This window comes from Neovison vison, chromosome 4 (assembly GCF_020171115.1).
Source record: "Neovison vison isolate M4711 chromosome 4, ASM_NN_V1, whole genome shotgun sequence".
Lineage (NCBI taxonomy): Eukaryota > Metazoa > Chordata > Mammalia > Carnivora > Mustelidae > Neogale > Neogale vison.
The window spans coordinates 2,623,830-2,640,085 of NC_058094.1; the positions used below are offsets into that span (position 1 = coordinate 2,623,830).

The 16,256-nt window shown below is 64.1% G+C and overlaps 1 protein-coding gene across 1 annotated transcript; it reads left to right on the forward strand.

Annotated features, from left to right (window-relative positions):
• The first annotated feature begins 14,604 nt into the window (after positions 1-14,604).
• GPR20 (G protein-coupled receptor 20) lies at positions 14,605-15,678 on the forward strand. The gene has a single exon (XM_044247080.1). The coding sequence runs from the start codon at positions 14,605-14,607 to the stop codon at positions 15,676-15,678; it is 1,074 nt and encodes a 357-aa protein (XP_044103015.1).
• The last annotated feature ends 578 nt before the right edge of the window (positions 15,679-16,256 follow it).

A 16,256-nucleotide genomic window follows, 5' to 3' on the forward strand; every position in this document is an offset into this window, starting at 1 on the left:
GGGAGGCGGTGTAGAGGGACTGGAGTGGGGCACCCCCAAACCAGCAACCTAGCTCCATTGTCCTCCCTGCCCCAGGGGAAACCGGCCATTCTCCCAGCAGGTCCTGGATTGGCTCTGTGGCCCAGGGCTGGTAACAGGTGAGGGGGTAGGTCCTGGGCGGGAGGAGGAGGAACACCTGTCCAGACTATGGGGAGGCTCAGAGGGGGCTGCAGCAGCATCTGATCTTGGGAAGCAGAGCCCACCCCTGCCCTTGGTTCACTCTCCGACAAGGTAAGGCCAGCTCAGTGGGCTCCGTCCTCAAGCCCGGCAGAGCCCGGGGTGAATCCTGGGAAGGCCTGCGGGGCCAACGAGGAGCTCCTGGCTCCTGCCCCTCGGGCCCGCTGGGTTGGGAGGTCAGGCCCAGGAAAGACTCGACGCCGCCCAAGACATCTCTTCTTCTTCTCCTCCACCCAAGACCAGGGTCGGGCTGGGTGCCCGGGCGGGCCGGCACGTGCCCCCAAGGCGACTGGTCGTTAACCAAAAGGCTAGACAGGGCGTGCGTGCACGTCTGTGTGTCACGCATGCATGTCCGTGCATGCGAGGGGGCTGGAGCAGGGCCGGCTGCCGTGTATGTGCCCAGTAGGGGCTGGGTGACTCCCCCAGCAAGTCCTCCTGGATTGCACCCACCCCTCTGAGACCCGGGGCTCCACCTCAGCCTTCTCACAGACGAGCCCAGCACCTCTGTACCTCCTTGCAGTTCCTCAAGGGATCCTTCCCTTTGTTCTGCGGGGCCTCAGGAGCCCTGCCGGCACCAAACACCCACCCTGTGTCCCACCGAGAACCAGGGCCACAGCCTCACTGAACTCACAAGACCGTTCTCATGGTCCCAGACACCAGGTCTAACGGGAGGTCGGACAACCCTGGCCTGGTCTCTTGGGTGGCCCGAGGGCCCAAGAGTCTGAGGGCGACTGGAAGCCCAAGCCCAGCCCCCCGCTCTGCATCTGCAGTGACCCGTTCGCTGTGTGGCTTTGCGCGGGTCTCTATCCCTCTCTAGACTTCAATTCCTCCCCCTGTAAAAAGGAAAAGTGGGACGAGATGCGGTCCAAGGGGCTCGTGGGTGACGGATGGGGCACGGAGAGTGGTCCAAGGAACTGGGGGGGAACCCAGGGGTGGTGGTCCCAGGAGTCACCCCGGGACAGCTCTAGGGCTTCGGGGTGCGGCCCCATGATAATTATGCACCGGTCCTTGTTAAGTGCCCAGACACCTCTCCAGGAGGCAGGTTGCGGCCGAGTTCTAGCTGTGCAGCGTGAACTAGGTCCCTCCTTTCCAGAACATCTCCCACCCCACCCCGTCCTCACTCTCTTCGAGAACTCTGCCCACCTGAGCCTCACTCCCCTCCAGAGGGCCTTGGGTCTCTGGCTCTTCCACTCTCTGGGCTAAAGCTGTGGGCTTTCGGTGAGTCCGCATCCCCGGCCTGTTTCCCTGCACCTGCTGGGGATGAGCCTCCCTGGGGCACAGCAGGGCGAGGCCCTTCCTGAAACAAAGGGGACCTGGCCTGCAGGCCTTTCACGGGCCACGTTGTCCCCACTTTCTGGGGAGACACCTAGGGCCAGAGAGCGTAAGAGAATGGTCCAGCTGGGCTTGAACCCATGGCTGCCCAAGGGCTTCCCATTCTTAATCTCCCAACACACCCACCTAGGACACTCGGGGTCACCTTTTCCCAAGAAAGAGAAAGACCCCGGCCACCCTGCCCTCGCCGTGGAGGACTGGCACCTGCCCGGGCCTCCAGAGCACAGAAGGGACATGTGGCCGTGGGCCGCTTTGGAGGGCCCTGAGGGGCCTGTCACCCAGCCCCTGCCATCACCCGTCTTCTCCAGGTGATCCCCAGGGATTGCCCCGTACGGCTTCTAGCAGTTAGCGTCCTCCCTGGAGCCGACCTGCGTCCCCGACCCTGGCAGGCTGCAGGCCACGCGGCCAGAGCCCCAGCTCTGTCTACATCGTCGAGTGGCACCAAGACAAGGACCACTCGGAAGGATGAATGAGGTCTGGAGCCGCAGGCACCAGGCAAGTGACAGGACCTGCCTGGCTGTCACCAAGTGTCCCCTGTCCACTCAGAGGCTTGGTGGCTCTTTGTGGCTGAATCCCTCAGAAGGTCAGACTCCAGCAGTGACAGGACACGCTGTGCATCTCGAGCATCACTGGGAGTCCTGGGGACTGGGGACAGAGCTCCAGAACTCCATGGCTCCCACAGCAAGAGTAAGGGCTCCCCACCAGGAGGGGCAGCCCCACCCTGACCCAGCCAGGGACAGCCCGGCCTGACCCAGCCTGTGGAGGTGACAGGGTGAAATCATCAGTGCTGCGGGCTCGGGGAGGGTCACCCTGAGCCTTGTGGGCTCCAGCGCCTTCCCCCACCACTCCAAGACCCCTGGGTCCTCCAGAGAGGAGCCGCCCTAGGGTGAGGGGCTCTGGAAGCCGCCCCATGCTGTCTCCCTGCTCCCCAGGCAGTTGGCCAGCCTTTGTTTTGTCCTAGAGGATCTCCCCAATATTTCTTTGGGAAACAGCCTGTGTGTGCCGGGCGGCCCGTGACTCAGCGGCCGTCTCCAGCTCATAAACTCTGAGCCTCCCCGGCTCAGCCCTTGGGCCCCCGCCCACATCCTGGCCGCCTCCAGGCTGCCCCGCAGGGAAACAACACTGAGTCGTCACTCCTTCAGCCAGATCCTGGGTGCCCTGCGTTGCCAGCCGGGAGCCAGCGCCGGTCTGGGGCAGGGGCCGCTGTGGGCCAGAGACACCTTCCCGTTCCTGGGTCTCTGTTTTCCCCTTCTGAGACTGACAGCGCAGTATTCGGAGGAGACAATCAGTCGGACCTGTATTAGCCGGGGAAGCTGCTCCAGGGACCACCCTCCCCCCAGAATCTTCCATGGCTCCCACTGCCCTCAGAGTCCAGCCTATTCCCACAGGGCAGCTAAAAGCCCCTGCGGTAGGGCTCGGTTCCCTCCCACTTCACCACTCCCGGCAGCCGATGGGCAGCGCCCACAGACCAGATGGGCTCCCTCCCTCTGCCCTCCCTCCCCCAGCCGGGCTGCCTATGCCCACCTTCCGCACTGCCCCTCCCCAGCCGGCTGTTGGTTGTAACGTTGTCCCTCACCAGACTGAGCTCTTGGGGCCAGGGGCCTCGTCTCGGGCAGCGTCCCTGTTCCCAGTGCCCAGCACGGGCCAGCTCAGTAGTGCTGGGTGGAGGGCGCCGGGTGATTCCATCGCGGGAGTGAGGAACTGCGCAGGGACAGGAGCCCAGAGAGGGCAGAGGAGACGGCAAAGTCCTGACCCTGAGCTCTCCCTGCCCCGCCCCCACGGCAGCCACCCTCAGCCAACCTTCAGCCTGGCAGAAGCCCTACCGGCCCAGGCTGCCCAGCCCAGGCTGCCCACGAGCCACCACCCAGGCGGGCTGTCTGTCTGGGGAGGGGTGTCCCTCCCAGCACCACCACCCCCATCAGGCCGGTTACTAAGATTCACGACCCCCGGCCCCTCGCCCCAGCCCCCGGGCACATCCAGATCTCTCCCACAGGGCCTACCCCATGCGTCCCCACAGAGCGGCCAGTACTCACAGGATGGGCCCTGGGCTGGTGCTGAGCCCGCAGACACACTCAGGCATGCGTGTGCCCCAGGGACACACATGAGAAGGCACCAGCGGAGGCCCAGATCCCAAGTACGCAGGCCCTAGGTCACGGGCACACACACACACCCGGGCTCAGGACAGGCAAAACACAGAAACCCCAGTCATAGCTGGGGACCCAAAGAGCCACCGCGGGCAGTCGTAGGCAGTGTGCATAGGTCCTGTTCCCGCCTCCCGCAGCCACGCTCTGTGGGGGGGGGAGGGGACGGTGGTGGGTGGATAGAAAGCCAGGGCCCGGGCCACCCTCCCTCCCCTCTCTTCACCGCCCCCCCACCCCCACCCCAGACCTAGGTGGTGCAGCGTTGGCCCCGCCCCTCTGTGCCTCAGTTTCCTCCTCTGTCGGCCAGGAATGAGCCGCAGACTCAGCTGCCTCTAGGCTCCCTCCCCCAGGGCCCGGGAATCAGGCTCCTCCAGGGGGCTGGCCAGCCGGGGAAGGAGCCCGCCCCCACCCCGCCCCCACCCCTCCGCCTTTGCCCAAAAGGAGCCCCAGCGCGGGCCTGACGTCAGGCCCCAGGAAGGCGGGTCGGGCTGCCGGACTGAGTGCCCCGGGAGGTCTTCCAGGCTTAGGCTGTGCCGGCTCTGTCTCAAGCCACCGGACTAGGCGAAGGTATGGTGAGTCCCCCAAGGGCTGTCCCCAGCCTCCCAGAGCTGGACAGTGCCGGGAGTATCCTCACTCCCCAGCCAGGCGCGCAGCACAGGGGCTGAGGGACCAAGAAAGCGCTCCCAGACGAGGGAGGGGAGAGATCAGAGCCTGAAAGGGCTTTGAGGTCCCACCCTGCAGGGAGCCATTGTACAGATGGGAAAACTGAGACCCTGAGGGCAAGGGGGTGGGTGGTCCCAGCTGGCCCGGCTAGGCAGAGAGGGGAAGGGAGGGCGTGCAGGGGCTTGTGGGAGCATCCTTCCTGACCCCAGAGCCCCACCTGTGCGGCTCCCACCCCCACCCACCCCCCACCCCACCCCACCCCCCTCACCCCCATCCCTGGCTTTCATTCATTCATTCAGCACTCTCACTGGCCATCTGCGGGCTGCCCAAAGCTCTGCCTCTGTTTTCCCACCCATCGAGGCAGTAGGGTGGCCCCAGAGGCCAGGATAAGGAAGGGATTGGGTGCTTGGCCACCTTGACCGCCTTTGCGACCTTGGCCACCACTGTCCCCCAGGCTGGGGCAGGGCCAGGGGTTGAGGGACTCGTGTGGATAGGCTCCTAGCCACCCCACAGCTGAGGCTCTAGGCTCCAGCCCTGGCTCTTTGCCCACTCTTTCAGCCACGGGGAAACTGAGGCCAGGGCAACTGGCCCTCCCAGGCCCCAGCATGAACCTCGGAGCTGGCACTGCCCCCGCCCGCCTCCGGCTGGCGGTGAGCACCCTGGGAGAAGGGCAGCAGGAACAGGGTCCCGAGGGGGGCGGGCGGGTTGGGAACTGGCCGGTGGCCAGGGTGCCTGGCGGGACAGACAAGGAGCAGCTGTGCAACCTCGGGCAAGACTGGGGATGGAGGCACGGTAGGTGGTGGTGGCGGCTCACAGCCCCGCGGCCGGGGCCCGGACCTGCCCGCAGGACCCTGTACTCTCCTGCCACGATTGGTCACTCCCAGACAGAGGCCACCCTGGAGGCCACCTCTTCCCCACGGTGTGGCCATGGGCAAGTCACTGCCCCTCTCTGAGCCTTGGCAAAAGTAGGGGCCGGGGAGAGGGGCTGCTGCTGCTTCCGGAGCCCTGGTCTGTGTGGGGAGGAACTGGAGTTCTCCGAGCACCTGCACTCTGGCCTCATTTCTTCCCGGGGGACCCGACGGCCAGGCTGTGGGTCTCAACGCGCCCACTTCACAGATGGCCAAACTAAGGCCCAGAGGGGCCAGAGTGGACTCTAAAAATCATTCATCCGGTCGTTCAGCTGCGGTGCTCACGGACTGCCAGTCCAGTAGGGAAACAAATAACTACCCAGCTGCCAGGGGGTGGGTGAGCAGCTGAAAACAAAGCCAGTGAAGAGAAGGTAGTGCAGAGAGCTGGGCAATCTGGGAGGGCTTCCCTGAGGAGGCGCACTGGGGTCTGAAGCGCTCCCTCCGCAGACCCTGCCCCGCCCAGGGGAGTGGCCCCCACAGCAAGTGAAGACACAGCTGTCCCTCAGCCAGGCCTGCCCGCAGGCTTCTCAAGGGTCCTGAGCACAGAAGCCCCCACGTCGGGGCCTTTGCCACCCTCCTCCTGTCTCAAACACCTGTTCCTCCAGAGGCCCCGGGGAGGCCCCTCCTGCTGGGGACTCCCCCAGCCTTGCCACAGCTGTGAGCTGGGGGGAGGGGGTGGGGCCAGACCTGCCCGGGAACCTCTGTGCCCCCTGTACCTGCACCACTGGGGGTTCAAGGTCAGGTCTCATGCCTCAGAAGCACTGGGTCCTAACCACGCCTCTGACCCCCGACTCCGGGCTATTCGTCCCAGGCCAAGCTGCTGGCTTCCGGTTCCAGGTCTGCACCATGGGCGCAGTCAGCTCTCCAGGGCACGGGACTGGCAGGGGTGCCATGGGGCAGAGCTCAAGTCTTGGGTCCTCCAGCCCCCGCTGAGTGACCCAGACACACCACTTAACTGCCCTGTACCTCAGTGTCCTCACGGGCAAAACGGGGCCAGATGCACTGAACAGGGGCATCTTGGAAGGAATCAGCGGGGATCAGGGAGGGGTCGTCTCGAAGACAACCCGTGGATTGTGGGATCACAGCTCTCCCTCGTGGAGGGGTGCCCAGGGGCTGAGGGAGGACTGTGTGGGCCGGGGACTAGGGTGCACGGGGCCTTCAGCAGGTGACAGGGCCAGGGATGGATCTGCAGACAGCTTGCCCAGAGAGAAGCCAGGGGCGGGTTCCGCTGCTGTGAGCCCCTGCACAGCCGCCTGTGGGCCAGCCATGCCCGCAGCCACCCTCCCGGAGAAACCTGCACGTCCTCCAGGCTGAGGGTGCAGAGGACGGACTGTGGGCAGGGTCAAGCCCATGCAGCTCAGGGGCCCCTCTGCACCGCACTCAGCCCACACCCTCCCGCACCCCCTGTGCCTGAGCCCGGGGAAAGAGAGCCAGACGGGGATAGGAACCCAGATTCTGGCTGGCACCACCTAGGACCTGCTAGGTGACCCAGGAACAGTCTGGCCCCTCTTGGGGACCTCGGTAGGGACCCAGCAGTCCCTGGATGGAATGAGCAGAGAGGCTCAGACCAGCCAAAAACAGCAGGCGACGTTCTAAAGTGGATGCCGTGAAACCAAGAATAATCGTGAAAATAAACAGGAAGATGGTTCCCCAATAATGGCTATCTGGGCTGTGGAAGGCGGGGGCGGTCACCCACCAGCAGCCTGGGGACACGCACAGGTACTCTCTGCTCTGGCCATGCCCTTGTGCACAAACCCCAGGTCCCGAGATGCCAGCCCACCCCGCCTTGTCCCACCCCAGCCCAGGCCAAGTGCACTAGACCCAGGTTTGACTCCCAGTTCCACCAACTTAATGCTGTGTGGCCCAGGCATGTGGCTCTCCTCTGGGTTCCTGCTTCCTCATCTACAAAGCACCCTGTGGATTTCTAGGGTCCTACAGGTGCCCGGCCCACAGCAGATGCTTTGTGCTCCTTGTTGGAGACAGACTGGGCGGCCCCTCTTGGCCTCTGGCACAGACCAGACTCCATGCTGCTGCCTGTTGGCCTAGGGCGGACGCCAGGCTCCCAGTCTGCTGGGGACCCTACGTAGCAGGACAAAGGCAGACAGGCTGCAGGATTGGCGTCCACCGGGCAGCTGGACAGCTGCAGGGGCACGCGCAGGGAGAGGGTGCGGTTTTGAGAAAAGCCACGATGTTAGGATGTGCCCTCCCCTGCCAAAGAGGGGGCCCCTCTCAGGGCCCATGGGCAGGTACCAGCTCCTGACGTTGTAGGGAACACCCAGCAAGCTGGCAGCAGCAACCTCCCATCCCTTGTTGGAAAGGACAGAGTCAAATGACCTGTGCAAAGATGCTCATTCCCTGCTCTGGGACCAGGAGCAGGGTGGGGATGACAAGGGACCGGCTGGACCCCACAGGGTAACAGGGTAGGCTTCCTAGAGGAGCTGTCAACCCTTCCTGTGCTGTGCTGTCCCGCTGTCCCGCTGTCCCGGTGGCAGCAGGAGGCACAGGCTGGAGTCCTGCCCCCAGCCCTCGCCCCCCAGCCCCACCCTCCGAGGCTCCCGCTGGGAGTGTTTCCTGGGGAAGGGAGGCCAGAAAGTCCCCAAGAAGGGTGAGCAAAATGTTGCGGAGGGAGGGAGCAAGGAAGAGTCCGGTGGATGAAGAGCTTGGGCCAAAGCTCGGGGCGGGAGGGCGCGTGGAGTGTCACCAGACAGCTGAGGGGCAGTGAGTCTGGAGAGAGGTCCCCCCAGCCTAGGCAGGGCCTTGGGTCCCTCACAGGGACGGCCCCTACCACGAGCATCACCCTTTACCTACATGCCTCCCTGGAAGGTCTCCACAAAGCTCTGGAAGGTCTGTGATGTGCAGGCCTCTGCGTGTCCCTACCTGGAGGGGCCGGGAGGAAACACCGCCCTCACCGCGCACCCCCAACTGCCCCCGCTCCCCGGGCACACCTGCACCAGGCACTCTGGGTCCAAGCCCTCCTCCAAGGCCGGCTGAGGCCATAAGCGGTGCAAGAGACTGGGAGGGAAACCTGGGAGGTCACCTCTGGCCAGGATCCTGCCTCCCAGCATGTTGGATCCGGGCCAGGCACTTTGCACCATGTTCAAGGCCCTGTGAGGGTGGCTCCTGGCCTCAGCCTCCTAGGCTGTTCGAGCAGGCTTCCAGACCTGCGGAGTCCACTGCCTCTTCCAGGAAGCCTTCCCTGATCCCACCTTCCTTTGCCTCCCAATCACCCTGCCAGCATTCAGCTGGGGATCTATGTTCTCCACCCAAGACACCCCACAGGTCTCAGGTCTATAGGAGAACCATGGATGAATGGGGGCTGCTGGGTGGGGGCATCAGGCCCTGGGTCTAAATTGGACTCTGTCCCTGCTAAGTATGGGGCTCGCCGCCCCCCGCCAAGACCTCAGGTTCTCACCTGGCAGGTGGACACCTGGATTCCCAGTCTGCTGGGTGGAGGTGAGCGAAACCCAAGCGTCCAGCAAGCGCTCTCTGTATGTGAAAGCAGGTCAGGATCAGCCCAGCCAAGGACAAGCCCCAAGGCCCAGCGGGGTGACCCCAGTTTGGCTGCTGAAGCTCCCTGTCTCTGTGCCCTCATTTTAAAATATGGATTAGACCCCCTCCCAATAATAAGAGGAATCCTCATGTCCCTTTCCACTTGCTCCCTACCACAAGACCCCCCCAAGGGCAGGGGGCAAGAGAGAGCAGGCCACGCCAAAGACATGCCAAATGGAGACTCTGGGGGCTATGGGCTGGGCTCAGGGGAGCCAATTTGGGCTGTAAAATAGAAAGACTTCCTTTATTTTTGGAGCAGCTTCACAATGCAGCAGCCTAACCTGGGGTGATCTCCCCAACCTCAGAGGAGAGCAAGCTAAGCTTTCATGAATTCGCTCACTCATTCACTCGACATGCACTGAATGTGATTTATGATCCTCTCTTTTGTTGAAATTCACAGACTAGTGGGGACACCGGACAAGTGGCCAGGCAATGACAGAGCCACAGTGCTATGAGAACCCAAAAGAGGCCACAAATCTACCAGGGAGGGCTCTCTGAAGGAGAAGGCATCCAAAGTGAAGGGAGACAGCATGTGAATAAGAGTGTATATAGGGTTATTTTAGTCACAGGGGACGGAAACTCAGCTCAAATTAACGTAAGCCAAAGAGGGAGGTAATTGCTTCATTTAACTGACAAGTCCCAGGATACCACCTTCAGGAAGGGCTGGATCCAGGCGCTTGAGCCACGTCCTCAGGACTTGGTCTCTGTACTTGGTCCTGCTTCCCCAGCAGCCAGCAGCAGCTTGACCTCACAGCCCCAGGGAGGAGAGAGTTGTCCTTTGAAGTCCCCAGGGCTGGCCATGGCTGACCAATCACTATAGCCTGGGGCAACTCACTCATCACTAGAGGTAGTCTGGGGCTCAGGGCTGCCGGAGCCCAAGAACAAGGCCAGGGAATGGAACAGGACCAAGCCACAGAAGGATTTTTTTTCCCGCAAATGGTCAAGAGAGGCTGAGCCAGCCTGTCCAGGCTGTGCAGTAGCCGCCTCTGACCCCAGGAAACCCTGGGCCTGGGTCTCAGCCCAAGCCCCACCCCCACCCCCGGGATACGACCATCACTCCTCCGCCCTGCCTGGCGGTGCTGCCCGGTGGTAAAGACGTTCCAGAAGGTGCAGACATGTCCAAGCCTCGCAGCGTTTCAGAGCTGGAGGTGCCCACAGATAGACGGCAAGACTGAGTCCTTCAAGGGGCCTGGGAGGGCCTGGGCAGGATGGATGGACCCCTGCCTCTCCTTCTGAGACCCCTCACTGTCTCTGAGACAGGCAGGAACAGGAAGAGGGAAGGAAGTCAAGAGGCAGGCAGAGTGAGGCCCTACAGGGGCTGGGGATAAGTGCCCCGGCCCTCCAGCTGCCCCTCCAGGACAGCGACACACTAGTGGCTCACTCCCACCCAGGACCAGGACTCACTCCTGGGGGCCGAGGGCTGCGCGGAGCGCCCCTGCTGCCTCCCACCACCCTTCTCCCAAGGGGCCCCCTTTCCCTAACCCTCACCTGTGTGCATACTGGGCCCCATCTCCCCGCTCCTACCCACCAAAACCCTTCAGGGCGCATCCTGTGCCACCTTCCAGCATGCCTCGGGGCAGCCAGAGGTGACTTCTAACTTTGCCCACCTTACAGGCGAGGACACTGAGGGCTGTTCCAGGGTGTTCGGCGTGGTTTGGGATGGGCTATGCTCCAGCACCGTCCCCCACTGCCGTGTGTCTTCCCAGCTGATCCTGAGCCCCCCGAGAGCAGCCTGCATCTCTGTTCTTTCTGGAAAAGTCGCTGAATGTGGGCAGGCCAAGCGGGCTGGGGAAGCAGGCAGTGCACAGGTCCTAAGTCCAACCGCTTCTAGGCCCTGGGCCCGGCCCCACGCCAGGCACTATGAGGGCATGGCCTCTGCCCACAGGGCTCCCGCCAGCTGGCCCCAGCTACGAGGTCCAATCCACCTCAGCCAGGCCCAGGACTCCCTGCCAGGAAGGGGAGGGGACAGGGCTGTGCCACCCCCCTCAGACTGGCTCTCAGGACAGAGCCCCGCCTCCCCCATTAGGCTGCGGAAGGCACCAGGGGCCCCATTTAGCAGATGAAGAGAGCAAGGCTCACTGACAGGCCGAGGTGCCCAGGGTGAGGGCGTGGCAGAGCCGGCCTGGAACCAGGGTCCTGGGCCTCCTCTGCTCACTTCAGACTGGGCCAGTCTGAAGGCCAGGTCTGTGCCTCCCCCTCAGCCTGGGTGGGCGGGCCTGGGGCCAGACAGTCCCCACAGAGGAGCAGAACCTTCTCTCCTTTCCCCTCATTCCAGGCTATATTTAGAGGGCAAGCAGAGAGCGAGGCACGTGGGGAGTGGGTGCCGGGCGCCTATGGGCGGAGGGGGCCGCTTGCCCGGGTGTCCCCGTCCCCCTCAGGACCAAGGGTCTAGCCCTGGGCTCACCTGAGGCAGCCCCAGGTCCCAGTCCTGGCCCGTCCTTCCCAGAGCTTCGGCTTCTTGGAGTGTGAGTGCAGGATGCCCAGAGGCCAGGACAGGGACCCAGCTCCCAGCTCCTCAACACACCCACACCATGAATCCGCTAGAAATGGGGGAGAGGAAGGCTCTGCCCTTATGTGAGAGGGAGGCAGGCAGGGAGACCGAGGCTCAGAGGGGTTCCTCAACAACCCAGCGCGGCTGCTGGTGCGTGGGGACCAACCTCTGTTGGCCAATGTCCCTGGGCCAATGCTCCCACGACCCCAGCGCTCCAGCCATCACTGGCGGTGACACCCCACCCGGCCCTGAGTCCCATCTTAGATGGAAGCATCGTGCATAGGCCTAGCCCTGGCCGGCAGGAGGGGTGGGAGCCTGAGCGTGCACAGTGGGAGAGCGGCGCTGCCAGGAGGGTCCTCGGGGAGCCGCGCAGCCAGGGGGCAGGAGCGCTGGGTGCTGGGATTGGGTCGTTGGGAAGAACACCCTGCTGAGGGTCACGGCCTTGACCCGAGCAGTTTCAGAGGTTCCCAGGGGAAGCCGTCCCAAGTGGACGGTCAAGGAGCGGCATGAGCAGAGGCAGTGAAGACCAAAGGGGAAACTGAGGCCCGGAGGACAGAAGTCCTTCCTGAGGCCGTGGGGAAGGAGGAGGAGAGAGGGGGCGCCTCAGCCCAGAAACTCCCAACCCAGCTCCTCCCCGGGCCAGAGAGGGGCCGGCCGGGTACTATGTGGGCAGGTTCAGGAGGCCATCAGCAGGCCACAGCCCAAGAAGGCTCCACAGGTCAAACCCTGGGCCTGGAGGCCCAGCACTGAGCTCCTCATTGTTCAAAGCAAAATGAACAGATGCCCTGGAAAGGGGTCATCAAGTGAGAATGCCCGCACTTCGCCACTGTGAGAAGTGAGCCGTGGAGTGTGGTGTGCAGGGGGGTGGGTTGTTACAGGAACAGAGACAGCCAGACTCACAGAGGGAATGCGGGAGAGATGAGACCTGCCGAGAGTCAGGGATGAGGGCCCAGGCTGTGACCGGGATCAGCGCTCAGAGTGAGGTCTGAGTCAGGGCTCAGTGCGTGGCAGGATCGAGGTTCCTGGGATCCGGTGTGGCTGACATCAGGGCTCAGCCTTGTTTGGGATCAGGGTTCAGAGTCCTGGAGCCGGGAAGCGGGGTGTGCTCTGCAGACATCGCCGTCTCTCCTCACCTGTCCGGCCTCGGGGCGTCCTGAGCACCCTGCCCATCCCCCAGCTGCAGAGGCCCCCGGGCCCCCATCCCTGGCCTGGACCCTCTGGCACCTCGAGCCTGCCGCCGACCCGCACGTGAGGCCGCCCTGGGGAGTTTCCTGGAAGGACGTCATCCTGGGTCTATCTCCCAGAGGAAGTGTTCTGTAATGTTTATTATTTGTCTCTCCCTGTGACACGGACGCGAACCTAGGGCAGACACACTGGAAAACCAAAAAGCGTGTGGAAGGGAATCCAAAACGACTCTTGGCCATGTCCCCAGAGCCAGATCCCTGCCCTCCTCCACGCCTCGCCGCGGCTCATTTGTTTTCACAGAAGGGACACAGGCAGGGAGGCACCCCTCTCCTCCTTGGGGCCATTCAGGGGTCCCCCACTGCCTGGGAATCCAGGTTCCCAGCCCCGTGCCCCAGCCTCACAGCCTCCCCTCACTCTTGCCCACGCCCCCAGGACGTCTCTCCCTGCCCTAGATGTCCCTGTGCTCCTCGCCAGCCTGACTTAGCATTCGACAAACGCATCCATCGACCCTGCGTGTTTGGGTCTGGGGTACCAGACAGAGGGCAGCCCAGCCGGAAAGGACTAGAAAGCTGAGACCTAGGCCTGCATGTGGTGGGTATGGCCATGGGCCTAGGCAGCCTCTGACTCCTCCCAGCAACCTTGGGGGTCAGCAGATGCCCAGGGCCACGGTCCCAGAGGCAGAGGCAAAGCTAGGTGACCTCAAGCACGTGCAGACCTCTCTGGGCCCAAGGAGAGAGGCGGCCTTCTGCCCTGCCCGGGCCTCCCTCCAGGCCAGACTGGAGCTCGACCCTTAGCCAGTAAGGACTCCGCTGCCGTGCCTCCCCTCCACCAGGCTGGACATTTGGTGCCCAGCCCCCAGCAGACAGAACTCAGTACCCCCAGTCCACAGAGTAGAAGCTGCCGGAGTGAGTCCGTGGCCTAGGGCCAGAGAGGCAGCCGTGGGGAGTGGGCAGTGTCCCGCGTGCTTGCAGCAGATGCCCCACATCCATGGGCCATGGTGGGGGGCAAGGGGTGCACAGGGTCTTCCTTTCCCCTTGCAGGTGGGGGAGGGCGCACGGTGTGGCTGGGATGTCCCACGTACCCACCCTTCCCCCCAGCTTGTCCCCAAAGCCCTCTCCTTTCTCCAGAAAAAGCCAGAAATGCCCTTATTTGGAGCATCAGCGCGGCAGGGATGGGGGTGGGGGCCTGTTAACCCTTCACGCATAAACAGAGATAAATCTCAGTACGTTAAACACAGCGGTGCAGGAACATAAACAGAGTGGGCGGCCCCTTGCCCGGCCGGAGCTCAGCGTTTATTTAACTCACACCCGCCCCGCAGCGGCTGCTGGGACCGGGCTCCAGGCGCAGGCCCCAGCCCGCACCCCGCAGGATTCTCGAACCTTCCAGGCGACAAGGGTGCGCACCTCCCAGCGCGGGGAGCCCCAGGAGGTCGGGTGGGGGCAGGGGGAGATGATGGCCCTTGGGCGAGGTTTCTTATGAGGACCCTAGCCCGCGGGCATTGACCCACCACCGGCCTTAGAAGAGCCAAGAACAGATGCGCGGGCAGGAGGACGGGGTCTGACCCGGGTGTGGGGGCAGCCGGGCGGGGCCGTCGTGGGCATCACGGGCCGGGCTCTTTGGAGCAGAACGGTGGTTTATCGGGCAGCAACTAACCCTGTGATTTATCCAGCACCAACTATGTGCTCAGTTAATGCTAGCAGCTCCACAGCCCCCGCCATATGGGTCAGGAGGGAAACACAGAGAGGTTAAGTGACTGGCCTAAGGCTGCACGGCGAGGAAGGGGGGAACCAGGCCTGGAGCCCGGGTTCGAGCCTCCCACTCTTGGCGTCACGGCCTTTGCCTTCCCTGTCGGTCCTGGGACCGTCCTGTACAGCGAGGGTTTTCCTTCCCGCGCCATCGAGGAGGGGCTCAGTCTACCAACATTCGGCTGGAGCTCCTCCCCGGCAAGTGCGGGGCCCCATGGGAGGGAGAGGGCCGGCGTCTCAGGGCCAGAGGGAATGCTGGGGACCTCGGCGAGCAGGCAAAGCCCAGCAGCACCAGGCTCCAGTCCCGGCTCCCACCCCCCAGGGCTCACCGGCCTCCTTCCTTCCAGGCCCCCCAGCGTGTGCCGGCCGCCGCCATGCCCTCCGCGTCTCCCGTGGGCTCCTGGGCCCCGGCGGCCCCCAACGCCACCGTGGCGGAGGCCAACGGCAGCGTGCCGGAGAAGCCCCTGTTCCACGTGTTCGCCCGGCTGGACGAGGAGCTGCACGCGGCCTTCCCCGGCCTGTGGCTCGCGCTGATGGCGGTGCACGGCCTCATCTTCCTGGCGGGGCTGGTGCTCAACGGGCTGGCGCTGTTCGTCTTCTGCTGCCGCACCCAGGCCAAGACGCCATCGGTCATCTACACCGTCAACCTGGTGGTGACCGACCTGCTGGTGGGCCTGTCCCTGCCCACGCGCTTCGCCGTCTTCTACGGCACGCGCGGCTGCCTGCGGTGCGCCTTCCCGCACGTCGTCGGCTACTTCCTCAACATGCACTGCTCCATCCTCTTCCTCACCTGCATCTGCGTGGACCGCTACCTGGCCATCGTGCGGCCCGACGGCTCCCGCCGCTGCCGCCAGCTGGCCTGCGCCAGGGCCGTGTGCGCCTGCGTGTGGCTGGCCGCCGGCGCCGTGACCTTGTCGGTGCTGGGCGTGACGGCCGGCGGGCGGCCCTGCTGCCGCGTGCTGGCGCTGACCGTGCTGGGGTTCCTGCTGCCGCTGCTGGTCATCAGCGTGTTCACGGGCCGCATCGTGTGCGCCCTGTCACGGCCGGGCCTCCTGCGCCAGGGCCGCCAGCGCCGCGTGCGGGCCATGCAGCTCCTGCTCACCGTGCTCGTCATCTTCCTCGTCTGCTTCACGCCCTTCCATGCCCGCCAGGTGGCGGTGGCGCTGTGGCCGGAGGGGCCGCCCCGCGCCAGCCTCGTGGCCTACCACGTGGCTGTGACCCTCAGCAGCCTCAACAGCTGCCTGGACCCCATCGTCTACTGCTTCGTCACCAGCGGCTTCCAGGCCACCGTCCGAGGCCTCTGCCGCCGCCACGGAGCCGGGTACGAGCCCAACAGCGGCAACATGGTCAGCGTGCACAAGAGCTCCCGCGGCTCGGGCCACCATCACATCCTCAGCGCCGGCCCCAGCATCTTCACCCAGGACCTGGCCAACGGGCCTGACGCTTAGTCGGCGGGACCCTGCCAGGGGCCCAGAGGTCAGGACCAGGTGGGGCAGACCAGGTCCAGGCCGACGGAGACCTCGGCTCTGCCTGGGGATAGGGGTGGGAGGGCCGACTGCATTGCCCCTGATTGATTGGTGATGGCTGCCCCGCACGCTGCCTGCGGAAGGGATCTGAGGCCACACAGCTCCGAAGTCGATTAGCAATGTCTGCCTCGGGTTCCGCAGGGGATGTGGTAGTCCAGACGCTGACGGCTTACGTCCCGGGGCACAGACCATGTCGGGTGAAAACGCAGAGGAGCACCCCAGAGCTGCTTCTCTCTTGGCCCGTCCTCACCCTACAAGGGATTCCTCAGAAACAGGCACTAGGAATCCCAAAGAGGCTCTGTTCCCACTGCTCTCGTCCCCTCCTCCCCATGCCTGCCCCCCACAGAAAGAAGAACAGGACGGAAAGGAAAAGTCGGGTGCTCGCTTCGGCAGCACATATACTAAAATCGGAAAGGAAAAGTCGGGGCACACGAATGTCCCGTGAACAGACAGGAGGCGTTAGAGTCTCTGGAAGTCCACCGCCCAGGGCCTCCATGAAC